The sequence below is a fragment of the Uloborus diversus genome, chromosome 5 (genome assembly GCF_026930045.1).
Source record: "Uloborus diversus isolate 005 chromosome 5, Udiv.v.3.1, whole genome shotgun sequence".
NCBI lineage: Eukaryota > Metazoa > Arthropoda > Arachnida > Araneae > Uloboridae > Uloborus > Uloborus diversus.
The window spans coordinates 82,446,416-82,464,581 of record NC_072735.1 but is presented as its reverse complement, the minus strand read 5'-3'; the positions used below and the strand labels follow the sequence as shown (position 1 = coordinate 82,464,581).

The window sequence follows — 18,166 nt, the reverse complement described above, 5'->3', positions numbered from 1 at the left end:
TTGAAATCCATTTGAGGTCAAACTTTTTAGAACGTACAACATATTTGGGCAGTTCTCAAAAGGTGGGAACAAAAAAGTTAACTTTGAGCAATTTCAAAAATTTTCGAATTTGACATCAATTTTGATTTTATTCTATAGTATGCATACCTAGAACACAATATATGAACATGAAAAGACAGCAGGTATTTGTAAAAATTGTTAATTAGCAAATTAAATCAGCAATCTGTAGGTAACAGATTTTGGACATTGTTTTCCTGTAGGTAACGGATTTTGGACATCATCATAACGTAAGTTTCACCATTTTTGACAATTGTTAATCTGATTTTTAACTTTTCCAATGAAAATTTAATTTACTACTTTTTAAATTTTGCAATTTAATAATAAAGAGGATATTAATGAAATACTTGAATGGCTATACATGCTGCTCCTTACATTTAATAAAGTTTTGGAATGATTTTGAAGAAATTGATGCAAAGTTAAAAAAAAAAGCTTCAAGTTAAAAATAATACAATTATAAAAAGTGACATCAGTTTTAATTAGAGACGTACCGAGTACTCGGTAACTACTCGGTACTCGGCCAATTTGCCGAGTACTCGGTACTCGGCCAAATTCTGATCAGATACTCGGCCAATACCGAGTAGTTGCAAAAAATTGAATATTGTCCAAGGCAGATACTAAAATTTATAGAAAAAAGAGCAAACATTATATTCTGCAAACATTTACAATTAAAATTTATAAGTCAAATTTTAAATTTTGAGAAAAATGAAGTTTGTAATGCTTCAATGGAATAAATCTTTATTTTAATGTCCCCAAAGTTGATAAAAATTATTTATGTAAAATTATGCAAAAAAAAGTATAAAAAATATGGAATTTTTATGTTAAAAATGGATTTTTGTTACAAACAAAAATTAATTATAAAAAATTATAAAAATACCTTTGCTTAAAAAATAAAAGGAAATAAAACAACGTTAAAAGCACAGTGCAGGAACACTGCAGACATGTGTTTTGGCATTGCAAGGAATTCCTTTTTCAATGCACCACATGGAAGCTCGTGGATTTAAAGGCATCCGACAAAAGTCGGATTTTTTTGTCGAATGTCAAAACATTCTTTAGCTCACATGTTACGCACTGAAAAAGACGTTCCTTGTAACGGGGGGGGGGGGGGGGGGGGGCAGAAACACATGTCTGCAGTGTTCCTGCACATTTGTTGCATTAAAATTATTTATGTTTTGCGGACTAAAATTATAATTGATTGGTATAAATTTGTTTTAATTCCAACTTGATTAATGATACCTTTTATTTATTTATTTTTAATTTTTAAAATAATTTTTTTGTAAAATTTTTGACACAAACAAAATTGTTTATATAATGCGTAAATTGAATTTTAGCAGGAATTTAGTTTTAAAAACTATTATATGGACAAGGAGTTCTATACTACTATTCCAATAAGTTCAAAATTCATCACATGTGTGTCGGTGGTTCTTCATAAAACATAATTGGTACTTGGTAACTCGGCCGAGTAGTGAAAGGCTGAGTACTCGGTAACTCGGTCGAGTAGTAAAAGGCCGAGTACTCGGTACTCGGCGAAAGTGCTGCTCGGTACGTCTCTAGTTTTAATAATGAATATTTTTTTTCTAATGTCATAAGAATTAAAATGATGTCTAAAAAAATTATTGAAGAAAGAAATTCGTATTTCTATTTGGAGACCGTTAAATTATGTTTCCAAAAGAAAGAAGAGAAAAAGAATTCTAAAATAATAAAAGAGGAAAAAAAAAATTGCTAGCGCAGGTGATAAAGTCGCCAAAACTGGTACAGCTGACGATAAACTACATTTGTCAAATTGGAATTCCCCTCTGGTAACCTTTAGCTTATCGTATACTGTGTTGTCGCTAACGGAGGTTTGCTTGGCGATTTTAGCGCAAAATGGCTTTCGGTTCGATCATAAGCAGCCATGTTTCTACTGTAATTTATGTATTGTTCAATGTGTAACATATTAATTATGCAGAATACCAATGGATTAAAGAAGATAACATTATAATAACATTTTTTATTGAGGTTAGAAGACAGTAGATCATCAAAAATTATGAATAAATGGGCAGAATTATCGGCGTCAAGATCGTAACGCCATTTGGACATCTCACATGTACGTTTAAAAAAAATTATTTTTCTTTAGATACTGCATAAAAGCTTATGAAAACACTTTTAAACAAGTAAAAATTGATTCCGAGGCTCGATAAACACCTTTAAAATGAAAACATCATATACTTAGTTCTCAAAAAATAGCATTTTAAAGATCGTAAATTTTGGACATGCATCAAATTTCAAACTTACTATTTTCTAAAATCGTTTACAAAGTGAATAATCTGTCTTTACTTTTGTTATTTGTGTAAAATATTAACAAAAAATTATTCAGTGTAAGATTAATACCTTTAAATTTTTTTTGAAACGTATGGAAATAATTTTAAAAAAATTTTCTTTAATGGTACATTTGCTCAGTTAACGTTTTGGTATGTCCAAAATTGCGCCTTTTAGCAAAGAAAATATTTTTTTAAGGGCATTTAAAGAGCATTTTTTCCATAATTTATGTCAATTCTTGTCTCTATACAGTATTATAATTTAACTCAAAAATTTTTGAGTTAATTAAAATGAAAGTTATTTGGTGTTGAAGCTTCAAAGTTGAGGTCTGTGTTTGCTCCCACCTTTTGAGAATTGCCCATTTATATATTTATATTATGTGTAAAAAAGCAGTTGAAAAACTTTGTACTAAGAAATTAGTAAAATAAAACAAAAAAGCCGGCATTAAAAAAAAGCCAGGTTGGCCAGCTTTTATTAAAATTAAATTTTAATAAAAAAATTTAATTACTTTTATTTACCGCATTAAACTGCATTAGCTAGCATGCCGCAAAATTCTGTGTTCACTAGATTTTCAGTAGCCTCTACCTGGTCCTTTCTGGTATGCCAGGATAAACAAGGTTACAAAAATATACAACATAATTAATACAATAAGTATGTGTTTCGAACTTAAAAAATAACATGAATTCTATATTATTTTACAAATATAAACAAATAGTTTAATTTGTTAAACATTAATTAACAATACTATTTTTTCATTCCGAAGAAAAGTTTGAAAGATATCAAATAATTTTATAAAAGCAAACCTAGTACAAACCGAACATTTTTTGTAAATTTTTGCATTTTAAAATATTTTGCGAGAACATTGATAATTCAAATTTCAATAGCTATTGAATGATAAAAAAAGTTATCTTTCAGAAAATAATTTAAAATTATCTCTTTAAAATATAATAAATGAATTAAAATTACAATGATTGCTTCTGAGTCGATTGGTATGTAACTAAATCTGTAACAAATGACTCACAATAATAACAAACACACATAAATTGTATCCCTCAACTTTTTTAAATATTTATTTTCTTGACTAAACAAGCAAATTTTTCAGTCTTAAAAGAAACTCTTAAAAATTATTCCCCTTGCTTCACTTTCTTCTCTTTTTGTAAGTGAAACAACTCATTTTTATTGCAACCATTATGCATCAGGAATGTTACTTCATGCAAATCCCTTTAATATTCATCGACTATGTAAGATAGGTCACGCTACTTCTTTCACTTGAAAGATTTCACTGCACATTTTTCCCAGTCAAGTTTTATCTATAATGTAATTGTAGAATATGTGATGTAGATCATCAAATGCCAGATTTAGTGAGCTAATTCTCTATTTTCTAGCGATTCAGCTCACTTTTTTTCTTTTCCCCGAATGTGGTTTGCTTTCAAATAGGAACTAAGCAGGGAACTTTGTTTCCTTTTTTTTAAAAATAAACCCCCGAATTATACAGCATGCCGGAAAATTAGAATTTCCCAGCATGCAGGTGAACCTCATTTTTTTCCAGCATGCCAGCTAATAAGGAGTAATACGGTAATTCATGGCTTTTATTGAAATTTAATATTAATAAAAGCCGGTGTTCTTTGAAAAAAATAAGTTTTTTGTCTTTAAAAATTGTAAATTGTACTACAGTGAAATCCCGTTTCAACGAATACTAATACAACAAAATGAATTTTTAGTCAATTGCTGTTTCATTGCCTAAATTCCATTACAACGAACAAAATTTGTGATCCCTTGAAGTTCGTTATAACGGGATTTGACTGTATATGACCTCTATACACATTTTAATACAACTCTAATGTCAATTTAAGTAATTAAACAATTTACTTTTGCTAAAAGTAAAATGAGAAAAGGAATATATGCACAAAATCTGCAAATCATTTCAAACGACTGACAAAATCTTTATGGTTTTTGTTAGATGATCCTCCACCTAAGCTGATGTCTTTAACATAGAAAACGACTTCATTGCAACATTAAAACACTTGTATGCAATAATTGCCACTTTTCTTGCCTTATTGTTGTTTTTACTTAATGTAGCAGCAGTAACATGTGATATCTTAAATAACATTTTGCTCTCATAATTTAAGTTACAAAAACGGATCAACGTGCCTCCTCTCCCCCTACTGAAGTTAATATTTTGTTATTAAAACAATCTAGTTAATGACATGCTCTGCAAAAAAAAAGGAAAAAATGTCAATTTGTTACAAAGTTACTTGGGAACTTACTGATGCCAACTGATTAATATCATCAACTCTGTGTACAAGCAAGTATACAAGAAGTCAGGTCTTTCCTCTGGGGAGAGGGGGGGGGGGATTTTCAAAACATAATGAAATTGTGCATTTTTCCTTCTATATTTATGCTTTTTTCCTTCAAAATGCACTGAATTCATACCCTTGTCCCCTCCCTCCATAAAAAACTTTGAAACAATGCGAGCCAGCATAATATCTTAGACCTGCTAAAGGGATGAACATAGTTGGAAAAAAAGAAAATGGAATTCTTAAATCACATGTACAGTGGCTCCCAAAAGTGTTCGCACACCTAGGACTTTCAATGAAATAAGCCCCTATCCATTGGTTAAATTTAATTTTTCGGAATAGGTATTTAAATTTTTTGGGCATTACATTAAGGGGTGAATACAAGGAGGGGGGGGGGGTAGTGAGGGTCACGACTTTGTACACTTTAAAAATTGTCTACTATATACCTTATATATTATTTCTGTAGCCTGTTTTATGTTCCTACGCGAGATCTTCCTCATTTCTTGATCAATTTCTTTGATTTACTGTCTAAATGACAAAAAATAGACCCATGGTCTAAAAGTTTTTTTCTCTAAAAAAAAAAACCTGTTTTAAAGCACCGAACTGAGGTTTTCAGTTAAATTTATAAGTTTAACTTCTGCTGTGACCAACAGAGCTCAATAGCTTGATCGGCAGAGCGTTCGACTGGTAACCAGAAGAATGAGTGTTAGGATCCGGACCAGATGATCTGCTGCATAAAATTAGACAAATAACATGCATTACATGAACACTTAAAAACAATCAATAACACAAGTGAGGCAATAAATGAGATGGAAACACTACGTGGTGTTACGAAAACTTGATACAACCTGCAGCTAAATTGCTATTTAATTCTAAGATTTTTTTTTCGTTTTTAAAGCTTTGGATCCAGTCAGAAAACTAAAGCTTAATGTAAACGAAAATAAAAGTATCAGGTTCAAGATTTCAGACTACAATGGAAGAATTTTTTGTTCAGAAAAAAAATCGTATACCAAAATGTAGATTTTTCTAATGACAGTTTTTGACCATTTGTATAAATTAAAAAATTACAATCCCAAATTGAAATTACGCTTTTCATTTAGTTAAACCATGAATATTTATTAGAATACGAAGTAAAAAACATTAAAATTACTAACAACTTGATGGGTAAAATATCATTTTTTTTCTTCTTTCGGTAAAAAAACAGATAGTCACTCACATTTTTACTACGTTCGAAAAGCTATGCTTAAAAAACGAACTTAGTTCAACTGATTTTGTATTTTAACCGTTCTGTTAAATGATGAACACCTGCTACCATCTAAGCCATAACGGTTCAAGCAGCCTGCGATAACAAATTGTATAAGAATTTTCAAAAATAAAAACACTTCTTTTCACTATCTTATCTTATATATTACTTCTGTGGATTGTTTTTCTGTCACTATGCGAGATCTTTCTTATTTCTTAAAGAAAGTACTGTCTCATTTTTAAGCTTATCGGGCCGGCTAATGACGAAAAATATACTAACGGTTTAAAAATCAATTTTTCAGAAACGCCCCTTGCTGTTGCAAAAACTTAATGCAGTCTGTACTTCTATGCAAAAATTCAGACCTCAAGGGAATCCTTTTTGTGCAGAAAACCTTTTTCATTGTATGGTAAAATGTAGATTTTTCTAATAGCACTGTTCAACCTTTTGTATAAATGAAAAAATACTACGCCAAAGTGAAATTATGAGTTTCACCCAGTAAACCTTTAGCTATTTATTCAAATACTATGTAAAACATTAAAATTATTATCAACTTCATTAGTAAGAAATCATTTTCTACTTCTCTGCTTTCGGCAGGAAAAAAAAGCATTTTGTCTACGTTCGAAAAATTACACTTAAAAAATGGACTCAGTTCAACTGGTTTTGGTTTTGAATTTTAAGTGTTCGATTAAAAGAAAAAAACATTCGCTGGTGTCCAAGTATCTAAGCCGTAATGGTTAAAGGAGCATGCTAAGGGAAATTGTATCGATCTTTAAAAATAAAAACTTATTTTTAATCTAATTTATTATTTCCCCAGAATCTTTGTTTTAATTGCTACGCGAGATCTTCCTCACTCCTTACGCAAATTAATGTTTTATAAATAATTTTAAAGTGTATCATGTTGGCTAATGATAAAACATAGACGCATGGTCTTTTTTTTTTTGGCAAAAAGCTTTTTTTTTTGCTGCTTTATACAGGGGTCCGTCCAGGATTTTTCACAGGGTCCGTTTTTTGTGAAAAATCAAATAATTTTGTGAAAAATCAAATACTTTTGTGAAAAATCAAATAATTTTGCAAAAATTTTTTTTTTTTTTTTTTTTTTTCAAAAACGAAAGTTTAGACTCTTGAGATGGTGGAAACTGCATCATTGACACTTAAAGTTGAGTGTTTTCCCTCTTTTCTGTTGAGAATATCCTTCTTTAGTGCTTTTCTAGTATGGGGCGGGGGGGGGGGGGGAGAGGCATCGCTCACTGGGAGATGGGCACCCCTCAAGTATCAATATTTATCTACCATTCTACATCATGTTAAATTATACGAGAAATGTTATTTGTATAGTATTTAAAACAACTGTAAGAAAAAAAAATTCAGTCAGGGGTTCAGCATTTAAATTTTTAACCCAAAACACTGTTTAAGGGCACAGAGTTTCGTTTAAAACTTATAAATTCCGTGATTTTTACAAAAATAAAAAAATATTTTATTTGTTTACTTCTTAACTAAGCGTACTAAACATCGAAAATGCGAAAAATCAGATTCCCATAGCGGATGCAAAGAGATAGCAATCCTCAAAGTGAAGGCATCAAAAGTATAACAAGAAGTTCTGTCTAGAACTAGACGAGCCTACTTTCCCGTATACCCATACTACTTTCTAGTACCTGATCAATGTTCTCAAAATAGCTAAAATCGCAAATTGTTTCAAACATATTTTTCCAATATTTTAAGCTACTTTCTAGGAATAAAATATTCCTCACTCATCTGAAAAAATTAGATGCGTAAAAAAAAGAAAAAAAAAAACAAAACGAACAAATAAAACAGCAGCAACTTTAAAACAAAGCAGCAAATACACTTTTTTCCATTAAAAAAAATTCTTCAACAGCTTTCAAAACGAAAAAATAATAATAAAAATTAATAAGCTCATTAAAATAAATACATCCTATCAAAAAAAAAATCGTTTCTTTTTCCCCTGTTGCCAAAAATTATTTTTTAAATGAATTAATGCACTTATCAAGATAAATAAAAACAATAAAATGTCAACGTAAAGAAATACTTTTCATTGTCAAAAAAAAAAAAAAAATCGTCTGCGCGTATCTTTATGTAGAAACATAAATGACTTTGAGTTTATTCACCGAAAACTGAATACCTAAATAAAAACTTTAGCGTTAAAATAAAAACAAATCACATCAACAATAATTATTTCACAGTTAAAACTATAGCGCCGGAGTCGGAGTCAATCTAATTTTGGGATGAAGGAGTCGGAGTCGAATATCCAAGAATCGGAGTCAGTCATTTGTCCGTGTATAAATTTTTGCCAAAGCTAGGAAGTCATAGTCGAAGTCGGGGAGTCGGAGTCCGATTAATTGTCGGGCACAGGAGTCGGATTCGGATTCAGGTGCCCCTAAATTCTCGGAGTCGGAGTCTGGAGTTCGGCGTCAAGAGCTATTTCCAACAAAACTTGTTTGAAGTAAATCCGCCTTCAAGTACGGAATCTACATTGACTTTCAGTTTCCCCGTAGGCGCTATGGTTAAGGGATTTGAACTGTTCAAAATTGAACAGAAAATTGTTCAAATCAAAAAGATATTTTATATACAAGTTTTTCATCAAAAGCTTTTTCCTACAAAGTTAGTTTGAAGCAAATTCGCCTCACAGTTCGGAATTGCCTTGAATTTCCCCGTAGGAGCTAATGTTAAGTTTTTTTGAACTGTTCAAAATTGAACAAAAAATAGTTCAAACCAAAAAGCGAAATATGGGAATGAGGTGTCCTTGCCGAGATCTTTCGAACAAAAAAAAGTTTGTTCGAATCGGACTATTCATTCGAAAGTTATTAGGGGGGGGACAGATAGACCGACAGACAGACAGACATTTTTCCCCATCTCAATACCCTACTTTCCAATATTTAATTTTTCGATATTTTTTTAATTATTTTATTTATTTTTGACTTTTTTTTTTGTTTTTCGGGATATTTTTAAGATGCATTAAGCCTTCTTTCATGCTTTTTTCTTCTTTTTCTGACTTTTACTGGGAAAGTAGGCTAAAAACATAGCTGCGGAGTCGGAGTCAATCTCATTTTGGGATAAAGGAGTCGGAATCGAATATCCAAGAATCGGAGTTAGTCATTTACTGTCCTCCATGTATAAATTTTTGCCAAAGCTACGAAGTCAGAGTCGAAGTCGGGGAGTCGGAGTCTGATTAATTGTCGGACACAGGAGTCGGAGTCGGAGTCAGAGGCCCCTAAATTCTCGGAGTTGGTGTCTGGAGTTTGGCGTCAAGAGCTATTTCCAACAAAATTTGCTTCAGATAAATCCGCCTTCAAGTACGGAATCTACATTGACTTTCAGTTCCCCGTAGGCGCTAGTGTTAAGGGATTTGAACTGTTCAAAATTGAACGGAAAATTGTTCAAATCAAAAAGATATTTTATATACAAGTTTTTCATCAAAAGCTTTTTCCTACAAAGTTTGCTTGAAGCAAATTCACCTCACAGTTCGGAATTACCTTGAATTTCCCCGTAGGCGCTAATGTTAAGTTTTTTGAACTGTTCAAAATTGAACGAAAAATTGTTCTAACAAAAAAAGTGAAACATGGGAATGAGGTGTCCTTGCCGAGATCTTTCGAACAAAAAAAGTTTGTTCGAATCGGACTATTCATTCAAAAGTTATTAGGGGGGGACAGACAGACAGACCGACAGACAGACAGACCGACAGACATTTTTCCCCATCTCAATACCCTACTTTCCAATTTTTAATTTTACGATATTTATTTAATTATTTTATTTATTTTTGACTTTTTTTTGTTTTTCGCGATATTTTCAAGATGCATTAAGCCTTCTTTCATGCCTTTTTCTTCTTTTTCTGACTTTTACTGGGAAAGTAGGCTAAAAACGGCTTGTAAAATAAATAGTTTGGATAAAATTATTTTAGAATTGCATTTTAGAGCCCTATGATAAACATATCATTAATATTTGGACACAGTTGAAGCAAAAATAATAATAATAATAAATAAATAAAATAAAAAATAAACGATCGATTCAGCATTTTAATTATTGACTCATAAAAGAAAATGGAACTCCGCTTTAAAAACCTGAAATAAACTTTGTTACAAAAATAAAGAACCCTTTTCAATTATTTGCATCCTAATAAAGCGAAGTTAGCTTGAAAAAAGAATGAAATATAATTCTCATATCGGATGTAAAAAGATTTCGTTTTTCAAAATGTAGGCATCTATAGAAAAAAGGTAAATAAAAGAGTTTATTTTAAGTTAATTATCCTTTTTTGCATCGAAAAATCAAACCCATATAACTTTCTCCCAAAATAACAGTTTAACATCGCACCGCCAGACGCTAAGTGGCGATAAACAGTTAAACATGGCACCGCTAGACACTGACGCTAAGTGGTGATTAGTTTGAATTTGGTAACCCTATCTGAAGCTATCACATCCCCCCCCCCCCTACTACCCTTTGCAGTTCTAAGTTCATTTCGCTGTATATTATTGATCATTAAATCATGAGTGGGGAGAAAAGTGATTACTACGCCTATTCAGAGAATGTTGACGCTTTTTCAAAGAAGTTTACAACAACATCGCTGCATAAAACAAACAAGCAAAATTATAAACCAAACTGACTTTCAGCTGTTAATTTCTTTCAAAGAAACCAACAACAGGCATTATATTAATTTGGCCGTAGTAATTATTTATGGCTTGCAGGAACATCACAAGAGTGGCGATTTTTCTTTTCTTTTAGCTGATTTTGTATAGGTTGATTCCTCTAATTTAACTTTAAAAAAGGTGTCAACCATTATCGTTTTTATACAGGAAATATGCTGTATTATTTTAATATGAGATTTGCTCTTTCAATAAACAATTTGTGAAAGATACGTTTTTGTTTATCAGAATTTTGTGAAGGGTCCGTTTTGGTTGATCCGGATTTTGTGAAAGGTCCGTTTTGGTTGATTGGATTTTTGTGAAAGGTCCGTTTTGGTTGATCGGATTTTTGTGAAGGGTCCGTTAACGGACCCAAATTTGCTCTGGCCAGACCCCTGTTATATTACACATTGCTTCAATAAATAGCATTGGAAAACGAATGTGCAACTGCTCGGTTGGTTGGATTGTCATGCTGTTTATCAGAATGGCGCCAGTTTGAATGCGTGCCGAAAAATATCTCTTTAATGTTTTCTTTTTTTTTCGTTAGAGGCTCACATAGGCAGGACTGTATTTGCCACAACCCGTCTTTTTCACAAGCACAACTACTGCTTTTTCTCGAGTCGCTCAGACACACTTTTGATGATATTTACGTTAGCATTGAAAATACGTACAATCAAAAAGTGAGCAATGATCACATTATCATAACATTGTATTCAACGAGGATTTGTTGTTGATGTCTTCAAATTATATATTCTTTTGTGGGTTTACTTTTTTCGATTCTTCCTCACAATGTTCTTTCTTTGAAATTTTTAAAGAGCTAAATGCCACATGAAACGATTTGAAGCACAGTGCGGAGTTCCGCACAGGTCGACTAGTTATTAAATAATCTAACCTTTCATTACATTATTATTTAGTAGAACATCATCTAACATCCACAACAGCTTTTGAACCTCGGCGAATAGATTTCAATGTTTTTTTTTCTCTTTTTGTGTAATTTCTGAGTAAGTGTTTAATCACACTTTGCATCTTACTGTTTCTAGCCCTCTTTTCATTTCAAAGTTGTATTTTCGTAATCTTAGCCTCCAGATATCTCTAAATATGCTATTTTAGATTCAAATCTGGAGGGGATATTTTCTAAACTTCAGGTCAATTTTCGAGATACTAGACGCAAGCGTTGAAAACTATGTGCTTCTTATCGTTAACCTGATAAAAAACAAAGTTCTTTCTGATAACCTAATTTTAGTTTTAAACTACTAAGTCCTGATGCTGATATGCACCCTCCCTCACACAAGAACACCTTCACCGTCCTGATTAACTGATCCAACTAAGTTCTTAAGATTAAGTTTCTCATTTTTTCTTCTATTTACAATTATACAAAAATTTAATCAAAAATGTTGAATTTATTTTCACTTGTAAGTAAGACGTTATTCCAAAATGTTTTGAACTTATTTATCATTGATTTTGCGACAAAAAGCTAAAGCTTTCTGTTTTTCGCACGAACAAGAACCTGCGGGAAGAGATCCCATGTTAATCCAGCTAATCAGAGAACTAGGAGAACAATTTTGGGTGAAAATTAAATGATAATTTTTTTATTAAATTCTGCAGACTCAACTCAAATGTGTATTTTTCAAACATTTTTCAACTGAAAATCTCCGATTATGCTTTGTTAACTTTGCCAGTTGACCTTTCATACCTTGTTTTCGGTCCGATTCTTTTCGTAAAGCATTTTATCAAACATGTTACTATAGAATAGAAAAAATTAACTAATTTAGAGACATTTCAAACCAATTTACCGCTACTCTGAGGAAAAAAATTCAAATTCCGAATGGTGTTAGTTGTTTTTTACAAATACCAACCACAGGGCTCATAGCAAGTGGGAAAAAATATATAGGAATTTAAAAGGAAAAATATAGGAGTTTGATAGCAAAATATATAGGAGTTTAAAAGGAAAAATATAGGAGTTTTGTAGAAAAATATATTGGAATTTCGAAAAAGTATAGCATCTAATATGTTTGGAACACTATAAAAAAAGCCAGTATCAATATGATTCTATTTTGCACGAGTCACAGATGTGAGAGCAAATGAATTTTTGTGCCTACCGTTGCTAAAATGAATCATGTTTGTTTAAGACAATTTTAATTCAATTAAGAAAAATTGTGCGTGCGTGCGTGCATGTTTTTCTTTTTCTTTTAAACATGGAATTCTACATACAATTTCAGAGAACTTAATTAAATTTTTGGTCAAACAAGAAATCATTAGAAGTATACCTCACACCCAAAATATCCATTCTCTGATTATTTTAAGAATTTAATCACAAAACAGTATGAAAAAGCAATTACAAAATTTAGATTTTAACTCACATGCTTCGAAAAATGCATCTCCCATTGATTGCTAAAACTAGGTAATAATTAATGTAGACATTCTTTTTTCAATGTCATCAATCTACCCATAGTCCTTGGTATTGGTACCTCATCATTTCAATGCTAACACTAACGATGAAAAGTCCCGTCGACTCCATGCCTCGAGACAATCGTTACAAAAAGGGTGCAACATTCTGCCTCCCATTTATTTCACTATTTAGAAAAAAAAAAAAAACTTATTTTACTTAACAAAATTAAAGAAAAAAGACTGTTCTAATGCATCACGTTCGTCGGAGAGAGAGAAAAATGGTCAATCTCATAAGCTTGATTCATTTAAGCGGTATGTTTGATTCAAATATTCTGCAATTTTTTAATGTTAAAACAGGATTTCGTTTCTTTTTTGAGGAATTAATTAAAGTGGCCGATTCAATTACCCGTCGCTCACTCTAATGATATTATCCATATCTTACAGTTAATGTGTGTATCTATATATACAGATGTATCAAGTTTGAATTTGACCTAATCTGCCAAACGAAAGGGGTGTTAGAAGAGCCCAAGTGGAGCATAGAACTATCCATTATCCTCTGCAATTTGTAACCGCAACAGAGTAGATGGAAAAAATGAGCCAAAAAAACAAATTTCTGAGATGAGGACCGATTTCTGAAATTTTTGGAAAATCTACACACAAAATGCAAAAATATAGGAATGTTTCTCTATGAAAAAAGCAGACGAAATCCTACAAAATGACACTTATTTCATCGAGATAGTTACATTTTTCAGTGAGCTACAAGCTTTGAAACATTTGAAGAACTCAAAGTTGAATTAGTACCAAAATGTGTACACGGCATTTTTAAAAACAATTGTTTGAGCTACACTCGGTCATTTGAACTACATGTAAGATTATATGTGACAAAATCAAAAGCTTTCAAAATCTTTACAGCAGCACACTTAAAGTTAACACGTTATACTATTAAACTTACAGAGTTAAACTCATTAAAAGAAAAAGAAATTATTGAAAACAAGTTAAAAGTGTCAAGAGAAGCCATCTATATTTTGTATGTATCATAAAAATAATCAAATAGAAGTGTAAAACATATGCCAACCTTAAAGATGTAAGGGTGCAAAGTGCAGAGGAGAAAGAAGAAAAAAAAAATAGATTAAAGGTTTCTGCATTTTTGGGTAACATTTAACATCCAACAAAGAAACTATAGGAGTTAGTGAGAAAATATAGGAGAATATCAGACAAATTGTGAAAATATAGGAGGACTATGAGCCCTGCAACCATTTTAAAGTAATAAGCAAAATATTAGGGAATAAATAAACAAAAACTTAAAGCCAAATGACTTCTAAGGGTCAACACAATGCAAAAATAAAAAAACAATAACATATGATAATTTTAATCATGAATTTATTCAAAAATAATGTAGTGTACGTTGACTTTTGTGGCGTCTTATTCCTTTGTCTCTTCGTTTTTTGACCCATTTCAAAAGGAAGATCCGTCAATATTTTGATAAAACTACTGGGTTTTATTTAGAATGACATAGGAGTGATGTGAAAAAATGTTGGACTTCCTATTCGAATTCAGTTTCAAGTTTATTTTGGTTTTACTAAAAAATTTCAAAGTGTACGAACACTGTTGCGAGCCACTGTATGTAGGAAGAGTGGGGTAGGGCCATACCAAGGGATGAAATCTACAGCGGAGCTCAGCTCAACACCTCACCTGTTATTCGGTTTTTTGCATGTTAGACGAAATCCTGGCGATTTAAACATGAAAAAAAATATTAGACTATACAGAGCTTTTACACTTCTTTTGTTAGTAATTAAGCCCTGGACATGCACACACATACACCTGACATTTCATTAATAATGAAATTTTACGTGCAAGAACAACACTATGACGATCCTTGTAATCAAAACAAAGAACCGAAAATACATTTTTCAAAAATTATTAATTTTCGCACAACAGTAAACAAACTGAGACTTTATAAATAATCAACAATGCGTTGATGAAGGGCTATTAAGATACAAAGTAATATTCAAAATTTGTGCAAACGAAAACTAATAATAAGAAAATCAAAACTTTCTCATAAAAGATTGGAAAAATCACCTTTTTTAAATAATTCCACAAAGAACGTTGATATTCAAGTTCGTAAACATAGACATACACTAAAATTCATTTCATTCCTTCAACATCAAAACGTAGAGTGCTGCCATCTACTGTGAACAAAAAGAAATAACGAACAGTGTTTCAGAATCATAATTACCTACATTAATTTATACATGAACGTTTCTTACACATTTTTTTCTCTCATGAAAAGTTTCGGAAAAGTTTCAGCAGTTGCTCCTATCAGTTCAAAGTAACTAACTCCAAAGAAAATTGTTAGTTAGAATGAAAATCATTTCAATCTCAATCTCATGCGTACAATGAACTACTCAGCGAAAATAAAGAATCTTAGAAAAATTTAATAAATAGAGACTTATCCTTTATTTATTTATAACATATATTCATGGATAAATTACTTTTTTAATTTTACTTTGAAAATGCTTCTGAAAAGGAAACTCGTTTTCTCTAGTTAAGAAATGAGGAATTGAAAGAAAAAGAATTGAAAGATGTTTTTTTACCATTACAATGAAATAAACACGAGAACAGAAAAAGGAAACTTTTTTAAGTTCTGGAAAAACTTAATTATTTAATTAATTTATTTTTAATTATTGACTTAAAAAGATATAGTTTTTTGCATGATGAATTAAATCCTCATTTGACTCAGTTTTGGTCGGACACGTGAAAAATAAGCAACATTCTGTGGAAATCTGTGGTTCAGAAGAAATGTGCGTTATTCCCGAATCATTGATTGATTCAATTAATCAAAAAAATAAGCTCAAAAAAACATACACTGGAGGTGCCGGGGTTCGAACCCGGGGCCTTTCACATGCGAAGCGAACGCTCTACCACTGAGCTACACCCCCAGCACATACGATGAAAAGAAGTTGTTACACAAACAGAGAAATAACACCCCATGTAAGATTATCAATATTTGAACAAAACAAAATTAGCAGCCTATGAGAAAGTCTTGTGACCATAGTCAACGAAAAATGACGTGAATAATACTACAAAATTTAACTATCGCTAAAATTGGAGGTGCCGGGGATCGAACCCGGGGCCTTTCACATGCAAAGCGAACGCTCTACCACTGAGCTACACCCCCGTCACAATGTGAGGATAATTTTAATTTAAGTTTAGAAAGGTTTTTTTTTTTTTAAATTCAGAACGTCATTTCCTGTGAATATTTTTATCAATTGAAATCCAATTTTTTTTTCTCTTCCACATGATGTGAAAATTTACCAGTATTTTTTTTGTCTTGTGCTTCAAAGCTCGTGCCTTAATGTTTTCTACAGAGTAAGAGATATTCAAACTGCTTTTCTACATTTCCGCCAACAACAAATATGGCCGCCTCTAAGATGTTATGTGATTGTAAAGTAAATTGAAATTAAATTCTTATTGTGTTTGTTGTTGACATATTAATGATGGCATCCACATCAGAACCTCGTACTCAAGAAAACTCAGCACTGGTTGAACAATTTTGCTCCATTACTGGTGCTACTAAAGAAAAAGCTCAAAAAATGTTAGAAGTGTGTACTTGGAATCTTGAAATGGCTATTAACATGCATGTTGATTTTGACTATCAGGAAAATGACTGTATTGAAACAGATGATCCTGTAAAAATTCCGCCAGAAAATGATCCTGCAGTTCGCCCTCCAATTCCACAATCAAGAGGCGTTTTAGTAGAAGATGACATAGGCTTCCATTACGGTTTAAGAGGTAGGAAAAGAAGACCTCATTCAGTTTTTGATGGCTTTAGAGATTTTCAAGCAGAAGCACAGCTGCATGATTATACAGATGCAAACAGTGGTGAAAGCAGCGAAACATTTAAAAAAAAGAGAACTTTAGAAGATCTTTTTCGACCGCCTTTGGATATTATGCATCGAGGAACATTCGAAACGGCTCGGGAAGTTGGTCAGGTGTCAAATCGATGGTTGATGGTTAATATACAAGATTCTCGCGAGTTTTCCTGCCAAGTTTTGAAGTCGTGACGTTTGGAGCAATCAGGAAGTGAAAAGAATTATTTCGAAGCATTTTGTGTTCTGGCAAGTGTACAGTGACAGCATTGATGGTCAACGATATATGCAATTCTATAAACCTGTTGAATTTCCTTATGTTGCTATGATTGACCCTCGAACTGGCGAAAAACTCACTGTGTGGCAAAATATAGATGCTACTTCAATCTGCGATCTTATAGCTGCATTTTTGAAGGAAAACAATTCTCCGAATGGATCATCAGCAGGCATTTCTTCTAAATTTAGCCTTTTAGATCAAACCGAGGAGTATCAAATCAAAGCTGCCTTAGAAGCATCCTTAAAGGAATCTGCTAAAGAAAATGCGGATGAGAATGACAGCGATCTCGAAACCTTCGATTCCGATTCAGAAAACACCAGTGGAAAGGTGTCTAAGATAGCCATTTCCAATTCTGATCATTCTAATGATGCCATTGACGTCGTAGGGTTTTCAGAAAGTAATGACAAAGATAACGAACTTTCACAAAGCTCGTGGAAAGATTTCTTAGGCAGTGATGATGATCCTAAGACGGAACTGGTTCTTAGATTTCCAGATGGAAAAAAGGAACAAATTACGTGGCCCTGTTCTACCAAGGTGAAAGCTCTTATGATATTCATCAACGAATTAGGTTATGACAATGAGAAATATGAATTAGTTACAAATTTTCCCAGGAGAAACTTGTGCCAACTTGACCAATCTAAAACTTTGAAAGAAGTTGATCTTTTCCCCCGAGAAATGGTCTTTGTACAGCTAAAGTCATAGCGTTTGGAAATTATAAAGCTTGAATTTTAATTCAGATATTACATTTTTTCATTTTTGTAAGAGTTTTCACTTTTATATTCATATTTACCTGTTTATGCTTTCATGGTAGTGTTTCTGCCAGATCAAAAAAGGGACAGGGTGCTTTCTGAAAAAAGGTCACTTACTCAAAGGAATTTTGTAGCAGGGAAGAAGCTTTTATTTATGTTTTTGCATAATAAATGCATACAAGCCCGGATTATTTTTAAATGCCTATTATTTTATTAAAGTATAAAAGCTTTTTAATGTTTAGTTAACTAATGCTAGAAACTGAGTAAACTCAGGTTGCAGATTCATATTCGAATCCATCAATTGAAAAATGAATATTTTGCAGTGTCAAAATTTTCATTTGAAATTATAACCCTTATTTG

At 31.9% G+C, this 18,166-nt stretch overlaps 2 protein-coding genes and 2 non-coding genes across 5 annotated transcripts in view; 1 reads left to right on the top strand and 3 right to left on the bottom strand.

Moving 5' to 3' along the window:
• LOC129222322 (G patch domain-containing protein 11-like) overlaps window positions 1-15,081 on the bottom strand; it is a 40,810-nt gene extending 25,729 nt beyond the window's left edge. Inside the window, exon 1 of one of the 2 annotated variants that reach the window (XM_054856815.1) lies at window positions 14,991-15,081. The gene's annotated coding sequence lies outside the window, so the exon portion shown is untranslated. The remainder of the gene's footprint in view (window positions 1-14,990) is intronic. The other variant, XM_054856816.1, reaches the window with a different exon arrangement.
• Window positions 15,082-15,778: 697 nt separating this feature from the next.
• Trnaa-cgc (transfer RNA alanine (anticodon CGC)) lies at window positions 15,779-15,850 on the bottom strand. The gene has a single exon. It is a non-coding gene; the product is annotated as a tRNA-Ala (tRNA).
• A 167-nt stretch (window positions 15,851-16,017) lies between these two features.
• Trnaa-ugc (transfer RNA alanine (anticodon UGC)) lies at window positions 16,018-16,089 on the bottom strand. Its single transcript has one exon. It is a non-coding gene; the product is annotated as a tRNA-Ala (tRNA).
• A 239-nt stretch (window positions 16,090-16,328) lies between these two features.
• On the top strand, window positions 16,329-17,797 carry LOC129222395 (UBX domain-containing protein 7-like). The gene is given in 2 exon segments (XM_054856897.1): window positions 16,329-16,966; window positions 16,968-17,797. Coding segments are annotated over 2 exon segments (1,353 nt in total). The 5' UTR covers window positions 16,329-16,405; the 3' UTR covers window positions 17,760-17,797.
• Window positions 17,798-18,166: the final 369 nt, after the last annotated feature.